This window comes from Lampetra planeri, chromosome 18 (genome assembly GCF_965212315.1).
Source record: "Lampetra planeri chromosome 18, kcLamPlan1.2.h2, whole genome shotgun sequence".
Taxonomy (NCBI): domain Eukaryota; kingdom Metazoa; phylum Chordata; class Hyperoartia; order Petromyzontiformes; family Petromyzontidae; genus Lampetra; species Lampetra planeri.
The window spans coordinates 8,892,002-8,905,837 of NC_136124.1; the positions used below are offsets into that span (position 1 = coordinate 8,892,002).

General features: G+C 44.5%; 1 protein-coding gene across 1 annotated transcript in view; it reads left to right on the forward strand.

Annotated features, from left to right (window-relative positions):
- Positions 1-13,543, forward strand: part of UNC79 (unc-79 subunit of NALCN channel complex) — a 55,493-nt gene extending 41,950 nt beyond the window's left edge. Inside the window, exons 38-52 of the mRNA XM_078602483.1 lie at positions 1,370-1,408; positions 2,500-2,612; positions 3,504-3,589; positions 3,710-3,883; positions 4,555-4,623; positions 4,798-4,908; positions 5,059-5,163; positions 5,680-5,757; positions 5,850-5,939; positions 6,983-7,158; positions 8,020-8,206; positions 8,324-8,524; positions 9,087-9,164; positions 9,634-9,675; positions 10,831-13,543. Coding sequence (XP_078458609.1) covers positions 1,370-1,408; positions 2,500-2,612; positions 3,504-3,589; positions 3,710-3,883; positions 4,555-4,623; positions 4,798-4,908; positions 5,059-5,163; positions 5,680-5,757; positions 5,850-5,939; positions 6,983-7,158; positions 8,020-8,206; positions 8,324-8,524; positions 9,087-9,164; positions 9,634-9,675; positions 10,831-11,076 — 1,795 coding nt within the window. The 3' untranslated portion in view covers positions 11,077-13,543. The remainder of the gene's footprint in view (positions 1-1,369; positions 1,409-2,499; positions 2,613-3,503; positions 3,590-3,709; positions 3,884-4,554; positions 4,624-4,797; positions 4,909-5,058; positions 5,164-5,679; positions 5,758-5,849; positions 5,940-6,982; positions 7,159-8,019; positions 8,207-8,323; positions 8,525-9,086; positions 9,165-9,633; positions 9,676-10,830) is intronic.
- Positions 13,544-13,836: the final 293 nt, after the last annotated feature.

The window sequence follows — 13,836 nt, forward strand, 5'->3', positions numbered from 1 at the left end:
ACAGGTGGGACTGGCCACTGCAGACTAAGTTATCTGTGGGAAGGAACAACATCAACATCAAGTGGGAGCCACTGGTGGACCCCCGGAAGGTGCTGATGCCACCACTGCACATCCAATTGGGCCTTATGAAACAATTTGTCAGAGCTGTAGATAAGGAGTCGGCAGCCTTCAAGTACCTTCAAAGGTCAAAGCCGGTGTCTTTGTCGGACCACAGATAAAGAAGATCCTGGACGGCAATGAATTCCCCAAGAAGCTCACTAGTAAGGAGAAAGTGGCTTCCACCAGCATATACTGGACTTTGAATGCCGCTACCAAGGACAGTATAACGAGAGCATGATGGGAGACTACATTTGCGGCTGATTCGTGAAAGTGATTTACAGTCTAATCATAAATCTCGAAAAACTACTCAGTTCTAAATCTTTTGTAGTAATTTTTGTATTAATTTAGTATAAATACATGTTAATTTTGATTATTGTTGTTTTTTATGACTTTATGTGAACGAAAATACACATTCGTCTGTTTCCTCATTGAAAATAGGTAAATTTCAAAATATCACTGTCCTGGTCACAATATCAAAGTTTGTGGAGAATAATAGCCATTTTCTATGCTTTTTAGGAATAAGCAATTACGAAATAACACTTACTACCCAGGAACAAAAATTGTGTTACATAGTGTAATATATGCATTGTCTTTTAAACTGATTGGTCTACACCAGAGGCAGCTTTATTTAGAGCCTCGTCTCATAGTGTTAGACCAGAGAACGCCAAAAAGCAAACGGCGCAAAGACAATGCACTATCAGGGCATTTATAGCTCAGGATTCCTTGAAAAACGATTCTCTTTGGTGTTTTAACATCTTAACACCTTTTTTATTGCCAGAAAGGGTAAAACCTATTCTCATAGGAGTGTATTCGTTGGTACCAATTACTTTTTACCTATAGTAGAATATATATGGCTCTCCGATGCGTCTTGGGTTGTGCCGCATGCTGTTCGGCACGATGATGTCCAACGTTTTGCTCCATGTGCCGGGAGATTCTGCGGCTCGCCTAGGTCATGCAGTGAAACTTTGGACATCGTGAAAAACAACACAGTGCGGTACAACCTGAAACACATCACCGAGCTATACAGCACAACCTTGAAGACCTATGCAGTTGAATTTGTATTATTTTATTATTTGGAGCAGATTTATATCAAGTGGCTGAGCAGATTACATGCACATTTACATGTCATGGGCATATTTTTTTCAGTTCACCAAACCACCTCATTGACGAAGAATTACAAATCTTTCGTATGACATAGCTATCAGTTTTCATATTAATCCGTAACTGACTATTGCATGACTCTTGCCCTTTATTACATGTTGACTTTTAGACTGGCATCCAGTGCGACGTATCCATGGCAAACAGAGAGGTAAGTTTATACTGGTAGGAACCTCCTGGTTACACCAGCCCACAGGGGATTATTGTGTCCGTCCGTCGTGCAGGGAGGGGCTGGGTGGGGAGGGAGGGGCTGGGTGGGGAGGGTGGGGGATGGGAGGGGTGGGGAGGGGCTGGTCACCCCGTGGTGCCCTTATAAAACTCAATGTTTAACCTACTCACGCCGGCTTGTGCCCGCCTTCACAGTCGGGCATATTTGCGGAATACACCACGCCGCTGTTGACCCTGGCCATTGACCGAGCAACCCAACGTTCCTACCCTCCGCAGGAATGTGTTCCCACGTATCCGTTTTTACTTCTTGTGTCTCACCTTTGGCAATCCTAGACGAGCACCAAAACCTGGATATTTAACTTCTAACAATGATTTCGCCTCAACTTTCAATCCACTATAGGATGACGACCATGCCTCCATTGCGTCAATTCCCCTGTACCGTGGACATTTGCTGCAGTGTGTTGTAACGTATGATGAAAGATGTCGATTGTTATTTTCTAATTATTTACTTTTACGTGAAATAGCTCCATATGCACAGTGGCTGCTTGAACATCTTGCATGTCATGATGACAGGCTCCGATCATCATGGTAGTTTGTGCCTTGCAGTTCGGAAATGTCTTTGTTGCTCAAAGTTAGCCGTGGACCCTACCTTTTTACAACCATAATGAAGACTTGGACTGGGTGAATTGCTCTTGTGCTGGGTGAATTGCTGTTATGCTTTATTTCCAGTGTGATGAGGTTAAGCTGGGCTGGGTGAGTCAGCTGGAATGACTCTTGGGTTCGTTTTAAACTCATTACTGAGCTCAGGCCCAAAGGCTCAACGTTTCAGGCAGGGCAGCCAGCAACAAAGAGCACTATCAAAATAAAAATAGAGTTAACACTTTTATTGATTTGAGCAAGCTTATAACAGCTTACGGAAGGACATGAAGGGAAGGAATTCAAAAGTAGTGCAATTCAAGGGAAGAAGCGTAAAGATAACTGTTGTGACCTGCAGTATTGTGATTAAACATCGTATAGATGAGGTGAAACGGTCACATGGTGGCTTGTAATTACTTTCCTGTTCTGTGTCCCCAGTGTGGTGATTCCGGGTAATGCACCTGGCGTCGCCAAGCAGTTTCTGCGCTGCGTTTTCCACCAGCTCGCTCCGAATGGCATCCTGCCACAGCTCTTCCAAAGCAACATCAAAGGTCCCTCTTCAAACTGTATGCAGTGCTGTGTGTGTGTGTGATGGCTGTTCACTTCCCATGTTAACTGGATTTTACAGGGAAGTGCTGCATACACAAGGCTGCTGTAAATGCGGTGCAACTCGTCGTAATTCGTTGGCTTTTACAGCCACAACATCCACTATAAAACACGTAATGATAATTTTGTGTTGTGCAAAATATAGATAAAATAAATAAGCAGATATTTTTTTTCTTCATATATATCTACACATAAAAGTATAAAGTTTATGTTACACTTCCCATCAACCCCAAGGCCTTCTGGGAGTGTACATGAAGTGTGCACTCCTGCTATGTAAATAATGGTTTATGTTTAATGCAACCTTTTCTAAATAAGCACACTGATACATATTCACGTTGAAAAAAAAGATAAAGGTACTGTCCTGCAATTGCTTGCTCATGCCACGACTGGTGGAAGTGGCTCTACGAGATCAACATTGTAGAGTTTATTTGGTCCATTTTTCTACTTTGTTCCATTTCTCTAAATGACAAGAAAAAACAAGATGAATATTAAAAACGTTCACTGATTCTGCATGATGCTCAATGCTACGAGTTCTTTGTACACACAGTGCATGTGTTTGAAACTCTTCCACACTGATGAGACGTGTTGACAGAGGTGTGTATTCCTACACTTTACACTCACAACACGCGACCTACTACGGGGTGGACAGAGGCGGGGACATGTTATAAATTTGCACTGTCGTTTCAACTGCTGTGCCGGAAGGTGGATTCATATCGGTCTGAATTGCAAATCCAGTGTACCATCACACCACAGCAGCTCCCCATAATTCTGCATGATCATCTATAATGTTTTATATGTTTAATACTTCAATTCGTTTGTTTACTTGTTTTTTTCAGATACAAACTTCCTAAGAACGCTGTCGTCAGCCCTATCTGACTTTTCAGAACTCAGCTCGCTTGCTGCCCTGAACATTCTCCTCGAGGTAAGCGGATTTAACCAGTTGCCGTGTGACGTGAACTCGCAAAACTCTCCCGTCAGTGTGCCTTGTTTCTGAAGAGGACCATGCCTGACACTGTGACGCCCACTGAGTTTCTTCCTCCAGGGCCTCAATGGCAAGAAAAACCTGCCGATGGGGGGAGCAATGCTCAGATGCCTCGACAACTTGGCCACGTTCATGGAGGCATTGCCCATGGAGTCACCCAGCAACCTGTGGGCTGGCATCTGTAACCACTTCCAAACCTTTTTGCCCAAGTTATCCTCAGTCCTGCCTGTCAAGGTAGACTAAGGACCCACACTGAGGGAGAGCAGTGGCTGCAGAAAATTCAGTGTCGATAATTACATTTTTGTTTATCAAGAGTCACATTTAAAATACATACATATATGAATTGTGTTTTTGTACTTGTTAACCCTTTCATAGCCTTGCATTTTTTTATTCTATATGCTTGGTCAGTTATATTTTTTTTGTAAAAAATATAGAGAATGAATGAATTGGGAATAACCCTGGGTTATTCGATGTACAGTAAAACCTTGGATTGCGAGCATAATTCGTTCCGGAAACGTGTTTGTAATCCAAAGCACTCGTATATCAAAGCACTCGTATATCAGTTGTGATCACGTGACGCTCGGCAGACAAAGCGTATACACGTGCTGCTCGTATTGCAAGACCTCGCTCGTTTATCAAATTAATATTTATTTTAAAAATTTGCTCGTCTTGCAAAACACTCGCAGACCAAGTTACTTGCAATCCAAGGTTTTACTGTACTACATTTTTTTTTCACAATAGGGCAGCTGACACATCACATGTAATAATATCCCACCCGGCTATAGTTGGGTGTCATCACCAGGTCCTGAGAATAGGCTAGAGCCAATGTGAAAGCATGAAGTCTGCACACATTGAACCGTTTTGGTGCTGATGCAAAGTAACGAGATGTATGTGGTATGTGCCAGTGCTGCCTGGACTCTTGCCTGCGGATCATGATCAGTCTCCTCAAGATCCCTGCAACTGTCGCCACACGGGTACGTAGTCCACTACCTCCAGGGAATTGTTTTGCAGTAAAAAATCTAGTTAAAGTACAATCTCGACATGAAATAACAATGCACAGTAGTAAGTTAACTGTCTTGTTTAAATGTTCTACACAGCAGGAGGTATTGTCATTTTTTAACTTTCCGTTTTATCTTGTTGAATCTTAGAGTCTGCTTGAACAGTTTTCTAAGCTGCTCGGCTTTGTGATCCAAAACTCCAACTTTAATCTGGCTTATGTCATGGAACTCTGCGCCCTTTGCTACAAGGGATTTACAAAGGTAATGGCACGAGAAAGTTATACATTCATTGATTAATGTATTTGTCAGCACATTGGAATTTCTGAATTAAGTAATTATTTTATAAAGCCAAGCAGTCTCGGAAAAGTGCCGTACATTTTCTCAGGCAGGATCTTACTTTCTCTCCCCCAGGAGAGAGACAAGCTCTATCTGACTCGGAGTGTCGTTCTTGAGCTGTTACAAGCACTGAAGTTCAAGTCCACCTTGCAGGACACAAACATTCTCTACCTTGTTCAGGTGTGGGTTCTTAGCTCTGATGACAATTGATCAATGCCGCTATCAATTGGTGTTATAACCTAGATAATAGGATTAAACTTGTATGTCCAGGAAAGCCTTACTGAATCTCAAGACACCTTTTCAGTTTTATCTTGTCGAATCTGGAAGATAACATCCCTAGATAGCATTACCCTCAATTGCAAAGTTTTCACAGATGGGGGCGATGTTGCTATGTAGAATCCCAAATGAGAAATTTGCAGGTATTTTGTCAGCATTGGAAGGTTTGGCCAATATCAGTTACATTGCTATGGGATGGAACCAGAGAATTCAGAGGAGGAGAAGATACACATTCCACACACTCGTACACTCTCACTCACTCTCAAACACTCTGCAAAATGGGGAGAACATACAAACTCTACATAGAATGGCACCCAGGTCCTTTTTGCTGAGGCACAAGTGTTAACACTGTGCTACCCTGCCACCCACACACACACGTCATTTTGACCTGCTTGGTGTGTCTTGTATTTTGTTTCCCAGTTTATTTGCTCTGATGTAGGCACGAGGTTGGCAAGCTCCTTGATCCTCCAGAAAAATATCATCAACAACTTACCAACAGTGAGTCCTCGCGCGGTTCTGCCATAGTGAGTGAGCACATCCGTGTCGCTGAATTTCTCTGACAAGATACCGACTCTCTTGTTCTGTTATAGTGCCAGACGGCTGCCATGGAGTGCGTCAGGCAGTACTTGATGGACATTCTGGACTTTATCGCCGATCTGCATACACTCACCAAGCTCAGAGTATGTATTTTACAGGAAGCACTCATTATTAATATAAATTTGCATTTATTGTGTTTTACTAATGTTAACACAACTTTATATACATGTGTAGTGGTGTTAACTACTCGCTGTTCGCAAACTGTGAGAGCAGATCGTAAACAAGGGTTTCCCGCTCAATCAAACGGTCAGGGTCAAATGGGGTGAGGTAGGATCCAAACCCAGATTGGGAAGGACAAATCAGAGGGTCCCACAAGGTGGCCGGGGATTGGACAACCCGGCCACGAATAGGTATAAAAGCCAGAGCACTGAGAGCTCTGGAGGAGTTCTGCTACACGAAGACCCAAGTCGGCCGAAGACGTCTAGGACCCTGGACCAAGCCCTCCAGCCCTTATCAGGGCTAGGGCTCAGTGTAACCAGTGGTCGGGGAGAGATCCCCTAGGTCCAGCCAGAGGACGCTGGGATAGCAGGGAGATTAGATAGCCTGCAAGGTCCGGAGGCTTGTACCTTCTGAGGGTAACGGGTGAGGGGACCATATACCCCTTAGTGTGATAGGGACTGTGTATTAAGATAATAAACAGTGTGTGCCATAAAGAAGTGTAGGATCTCGTCCTTACAACACTACACATGTATGACTTTTTAATTGAACAGTCAGGTATGGTTACATGTGCACTTTAGATGCAAGGGTTTTTGTAAAACTCGGCCGTGACATGCCCAGGAGTTGACACTGTAGCTATCGTGTATCTGTACAGGAATCAAACTTATGGCGCCGGGTTTATAGCACAGTGCACTACCCCGCCCCCACCCTGCACACCATTCTACAACCATTTTTATTCTCGACGCTCGCCAATAATATTATTGGGCTACTCACATTTTTCTACCACTCTGCGGGAAAGTCAACAGTGGTTATCCTATGGACAGACTTCGTTCTGCGATAGGGATGTGGAATTTCACCACCGGATTGTAACAGGAGTTGCACACTACCGCAATGCTCATTTAGGCAGGAAATCATTTTAATTTTAGACTGCTAACTTATGTTTGTGAATCTGACTGCGTTTCCACCACAGACGCACATGAAGGCATGCGCCCAGAGCTTGCATGAGGACACATTTGGCGGCCAGCTCAAGGTGGGGCTGTCGCAGGTGGTGGCGATGGAGATAACTCGGGGAAATCACCGTGATAACAAGGCGGTTATGCGCTGCCTGCCCTGGCTCTTCCACCCACCCTCCACCATGCAGCAAGGGTCAGCTTTGCATGCGAGCACAAACTGGACTTGATAGGGTCAAGCAAACACAAAGACAACAATTCCCCTTTATAGTCTTGATAGACTCATGGGGAAAGTACTGCTAACATGCACCTATGAAGGCTGGCACGGTGCACGAGGGGGTAGGTGGCCAGCACTATGCCCAGCCGCCTTTATATCCATAGTCACAATGTTTACACATCGCACTAGGTTCTCATTTGAGGCTGAGTCTCTAAGGAGACCCAGGACTGTCACTGGTGTTGACCGTGAGCAGGAATCGAACTCGGGTCGCCTGGTTCGCAGCGTTTTACGTTAACTGTTCCGCAGATGTAAAGCAGTCACACATAGACATGCACGTGTGCATGTGCACTTATCAGCTTTGCTAAAAAAATCAATATCACAAACTCCATCTGCTATTATATTCTTTCATCGGTCAATTATTTTCAATTAAAATGGTTAACATTACATTTTGTCATATAGATGCTTTTCTGTGACCAGCACCCTGTGAGGAGTCAGTCTACCCTTGTGACTCGAAGCATTTTTGAAAATCAGAATTTTCCTACAGCTTGAAATATTCTGGCTTCGTGCTAGGCTCACGGTACAGAAAAAGGATGGGGCCTTTGGGCAGTGGGTGCAACAAAGGGCAGGAAGGGTAGGGCTACCTGAATAGTATGGAGAAGTTGGTAGGGGAATAGGGTGGCCTATCAGTAGTCGACAGGGTCAATGTAAGAGAGAGCAAGGAGGCCACTCACTAGAGGAGGCTAGCGGGTGAGTTCCCATTGCTATGTAATTGTTGGCGGGGCTGCCAGGGATTTACAGCAGCGCTGGCCTTTCTATTCTTGTTTTTGTTGTTCACTGCAGACCCAAGGAGTTCATAGAGTGCGTGTCACACATTCGCCTGCTGTCGTGGCTGCTGCTTGGCTCGCTGAACCACCTGAGCGTGAGCTCCCCGATGGCTCCGGCCTGTACCCCCATCCCGCTCGACGCTGGGCCCCACGTGGCCGATCACCTGCTCGTCATCATCATGGGCTTCTCAGAGCACTCCAAGGTGAGGCTTATCCTGACAAAGTCGATGGCTTTCCCTCCCCTTCCTCCGTCCGCCTTCTTGCTGCCTTGCTGCAGGCTCCAGAAAGACAGCGTGTGACCAATGTGCCCGTGTTCCCAGGCCTCGGTGGTCCACATGTCGTCGCTGTTCCACGCGTTCGTGTTCGCTCAACTGTGGACAGTGTACTGCGAGCAGCTCGGTGGACCCGGCGGTGGGACGCCGACGCTCAACGAGGCCGGCTCGGCTGCGGCGCTCACTGCCATGGAGTTCTGGAGCCGCGTCACTCCCGGCATCCTGCAGCTCATGGCGCACAACCGCACCGTACGGGTGCATGGTGCCGCCGCATTTTAACCCCCGCCTTCTTGGCGCTTTCCAATGATGGCGGAAAAGTGTTTGTACGTTATCTCTGCGATGAGCCTTTTTGCTTGATCATTGGAGACCAAGCTAGAACCAAAAAAACACGATGCTAGAAAACATGGTTTAATCACAGGCAGTTGCCTTGATTCTAACCCAGGATCTCAGCGCTGCAAGCTCAGCACTGAGCCACCCAGCCACTTTTCACTCGTGATCACTGCTGGATGTGCCAAATAGCAAATGGGATTACGGCCAAGAATGTGAGGAATAGAATAGACAGTGGAGAGGACAATTTGGAATTGAATGGAGAAAATGTAGCTGTGATGTAATGTGACCCAAAGGAAGTGTCACATTGCAGATAATGACCAGTTTGGAGACTGTTAAATATTGATGGGTTTCACGTACCAGTAGTAAGAGCCATGGAAGCTGCACAGGACCATAAATACGGTGTGTAACGGCATTTGTCTTCTATAGGATTTATAGCGTTCTCACGTTGTGTGCTCGATGGTGATGACTGTGTCTGTTCCAGCTGGTGGAGATGGTGAGCCTGCACGTCATCAGCCTCATGGAGGCCTTGCAGGGCTGCAACTCCAGCATTTTAGTCAAGGTACTCACGCCTTAACTAGACTCAAACTGGGCCAGGATCTAGAGTGCTATGCATTCTTATTTATCATGTATTTGTATGTATTACTAATTGTTTATTAATTAATTATATTCCAATTGTGCTCATTGGTGTTATGTCACAATATGAGGACATTCCCTATCTGAACAATCACAGAGAGCAGTACGACTGGATGTGTTAGAGAGTGGCCTCTTTTGACCGATCATTGAAGATTAGATATAAGTTGGGCTGAGATGATTACTCAACTCCAGGCCTGGATTTCCAGGCTAATGCCTCATTGCTCACTGGGCCAGTCAAACTCTGCCAGTAACAGGCAGTTGTTGTTCAGCACACTTGCTCACAAATGGATTACGTGACATGTCATTCATTTATTTTCGGCACCATTTAATATAAGACAAATGAACGCGAAACCTTTATTACTTCACCTTTTCTCTCCCGTCATTTCCACATGCAGCTTCTGCCCATGTGGTTACCAATGATCAACTCCAACTCTAAGGTAAGGAATTGTGTGTGCTCTAATGTGTCATTAAATATATATATATTCTCATGCTGGGCTCTCCGATTATTGAAATAATTTAAAACTATACAGATTATCGATTTCATTACTCTACTAACTAGATAACACAAAAATTATTGTGAAAAAGTAACCTTTGTGCCAGGTGTGCCTCTGGCTGAGACATTGTGGGTTACGGTTAGGTTAATCGGGTGTTTCCAGCCTTCATCAAGCAGGATGTCTTTGTGGCCACCATTTTAAAGGGGCCCGTGTAATCGACCATAAAAAAGTAGTCTAATATGATTGATTTTCACCCTCAAAAAAGTTTATAAAGCAAATTGATGCTTTTTGACACAAAAAACGAACTATCGTTCCATTAATAATAATGCAATTTGTAACGCACACAATATGTCACAGACATACATCACCGTAATTCTGAGGCACCGAGCCAAGCTTTGTGCCAATCGAAACCCAGGCGAGAGAGGTGGGGCCTTGAAGTGTCTCTTGAAAGTTGGAGGAGAGTGAGCGCTGCTGATGCTGCAAATGTGAAGTCTGATGGCGTTGGCAGATGGCAGGGGCTGCTACTGAGAAACAGCTCCGATGTAAACGAATGCAATGTGGTTTTACAAACAACATTTTGTAATGAGAAAAAAAAAAATATCAACCGTATTTTTGCATTAGGTATGGTCAAGATGTGTTGAAGTTTTATACACATCTGATGTTGGGCTGCGCTCATCATAGAATGCATGACATCAGCTCGTTTGTCAGTATGATGGAGATGCGGTCACATTTAGATATTCTCTATAAATCCAAATCACTTGGTAAATTGTATCGTAAATGAACGTTAACGGTAGGGTGACGCAGTGGTAACACTTGTGTTTCACAGGAAGAAGGGGCCTGGGTTTGATTCCAGACTCGGGCACCTTTCTGCGTGGAATGTTTTGTTCTCCCTCTGCTTTACTGGGGTTTTCTCCATGTTCTCCAGTAACTGATATTTGCCAAACATCCTAATGCTGAAAAATTACCTGCAAATTACTAAATTAGGATTAGACACGGCAATATCACCACAAACAGATAGGCAGGACCCTACTGAAGGCTATTCTGGGTAAACAAGAGTATCAATAATAATAGCCGCGACTCGTCCTGTTTGCGCTGCAGCACCTGTCGGGAGGCCTCCGGCTGAGGCTGCAAGCCGTCCAGAGCCGTGTGCGCTCTCCGGGCGTGGGGCTGACCGGCCCGTCACCCTGCCAGCCAGCCTCCGCGCCCTTCTCCAACGCATTTGGTTGCATGTCGGCCGAACGCGGGCCTCCCCACCTTCAGCAGTGGCTCCGATGCACGCAGTTCAAGATGGCGCAGGTGGAAATGCAGTCGTCTGAGGCGGCGTCGCAGTTCTACCCACTGTGATGTGCCAGTTCGGCAAGGGCAGCAGTAGCAGCCCGCTGCAATTGAACGCTTTCCTGCACCCTGCCACCAACATTCTGCCAGTTGAGCATGCTATGTAGAGTGATTGTAAGAATTTTTTTGATTGGTCTGCCATTTCTGAATTCGATGAAGTTTTTTTTTCCGTCAAATTTCATCCCGATCATGCTTTCGGTGATGAGATTCATCATCATGATGTGAAGAATCCATTTGCATCTCAGCAAAAGCGTAAAATGTTATTCGAGAGAATGACCCACGGAAGCAGATATTACGGAACTGCTTCTAAGATCTGCTTCTAAAGTTTACCCCCAAAGTACTCAATTGGCATTAGACAGAACAGCAACGCCTCGTATTGCAAAATGTCTGCGGATTGTGAAAGATAACGCCTTCGTGATAGCCTTGCGCCATAATAATGGCACACATATCAAATGTACAAATTATTTGACGATTTGATTATTAAAAACACTATCAGGTGTTCGCAATGTTGATACCTTCCTAATTACTGTCTCTGCACGCTTATTGTACCACTGCGGACTGAACTGCTGTGTTAATAATAAGCGCTTGCGCAGATAACTATTGTGTGTGCCAGGGAGCTGCTTGTGGTGCAAGACTTACGTACGACTGGATCTTTGTGGAGAGGTCTGCAGATGTTTTTGGCTCCTAGGGGTTGACAATGTTTTCAGTGGGGTAGCTATCGAGTGTGCAGGTGGTGCAAGTTCACTGGGGCCCATGGGCTGGATGGGGCTCTGGTACAGGGCCACGTTAAGGAAGGCAGGCAGCCCCCCCCCCGTTTCATTCCTTGCACCAGGGGTCAAGCCAAGCACTCCACACTACTGACTGTAAGTACCGTACAGAATGCTTTTCTCAAGGATGCAATTAGTGTCTGTATTCAACTATGCCTCTACAATGTAGAAAAGGTACGTGGGAAGTAAATATGTTGTTAATCTCTTCATGTGTCTGAATGGATTTTAAACCTCCTGGTAGCCGATCGTGCTATTGGCAATGTCTGGAGCATGTCATTGTGAGTACTCTTATGTGATTTGATGGTTATCAATGTGTTCTTATTGGTGGAAGCTTTTATTTTAGAATTAAGAACGTCACACGTGCCGTAAGGTTTATACATCGCTTAAGCCGATGTCACCATTCAGATGCTTTGTTTCTTCTAAAGAAATACCAAATATGTCTTGATTTTTAAATGGTAATTGTCGCTAATCTACATTCCTCTATTTGACATTAAAGTAAGCTGAACGTGTGCATTTTACTTTTCTGCGTGTATCATTTGTCATAGTTTTAGGCAATGTACAAGCTGTCTGTGAAGGTAGAATCCATTCTTAAAGAATCATAAATGGCAGTTGAAAGAGTTGGGATGGAGTCTTTTTTTTTCATTTACAGATTTGAATTGTTGCCTTTTTAGGTAAGTGTTAATGGGGTCGCCAAAGTGTTAAGTTATCTGACTGCTGTATTGATGAGTCATAACGAGGATGAAACCAGCTAGGGTTGTTTCTTTGTGTCACTGCCTATGGCGGAGGTGACCACAATTTTTCAACTCTTTGAGTTCGTAGTTCAAACGACAAAGTGGCCACACATTCAGTTTTGTTCAGTAAGTGGTCTGGATAAGGCTGAGAGATCCTCTACATGCACTGCACACCTTTATTGTAAAATCTGTCGGTTGGCATTGAGTGGCTAAAATGTTGAAAATGTATTCATAGTTGACTTACAGTCTTTAAACGGAAAGGCTTGAGTTAGCTTCAACTACACAGAACTCTGAAGCCCTTGAAACCATCGCACCTGAGATGCTAGCGAACACCTGGGATTGATTACAATCTTTCACGTCTCGATACAACGTGCGGCGCCAACGCCACGGCGGGTACGTGGTGCTTTCATAGAAATGAGGCTTGCACACAAAAAAATATCTGTCCTACCAAGCGTGCGTGTAGTTGTATTTGTCCACCGTGCTCAAGCTGCTGTCTCGTTTTATATTTGTATGGAGATTCTGTACTTTTGAGGCCACTTGCCTTGCTGGGATTGTATTGCTTGTGCTCTGAAAATTCTACAACGGCAACTTGTAGTGTGTGTCCATTGGCATGATATGCATAAGTCATGGAATTAATTCCTTGTGGCTTTTAGAGTGTTATCCTGTAGGCATGCCGTAAAGGTAGCCCAGAAATTGATTGCTCATGTCACTGCTGGTGGAAGGGCCTCCATCATCAGAGGGAGCTCTGGAGAAGTTGTCTTAATGGATTGATTTTTTGGCCTACTATTCCAATATAAATGGTGTTTATCTCCAACAGCTAAGAAAACTGGACAAGCATTGTAGCATTTAATGCTCTTTTCAAGTCCACATTTTTACAGATTTGTTTTTTGTCTGCACTCATCCACAACATTTGCTGGTCATTGCAAATGCGACAGTATTCATGGTGCTGTAAGTCATATCAATAAATCCTAAAAATCATTGCTTTGTTGCTTGTGCTGTTTGCTAAATTTGACAACACATCGAGTGCATTATTTATTGCACAGGTGCACACCTTGTTCACTTGTACACCTCGTCTACCACCTGGATTAGAGGACAGACACAACGTAAAGATATAAACATACCGATTGAATGTGCTGTCATTTTCATAATGTCCCTCTGTTGCTGATTGACGAATGCCTCCAGAGGCATTGGCACTTGGCGTGAAAACATCAAGTTCATAACTGTACCTGAAAATGTTTGACGGAATGTTATTTATGGGTGGAAGAGAAAGC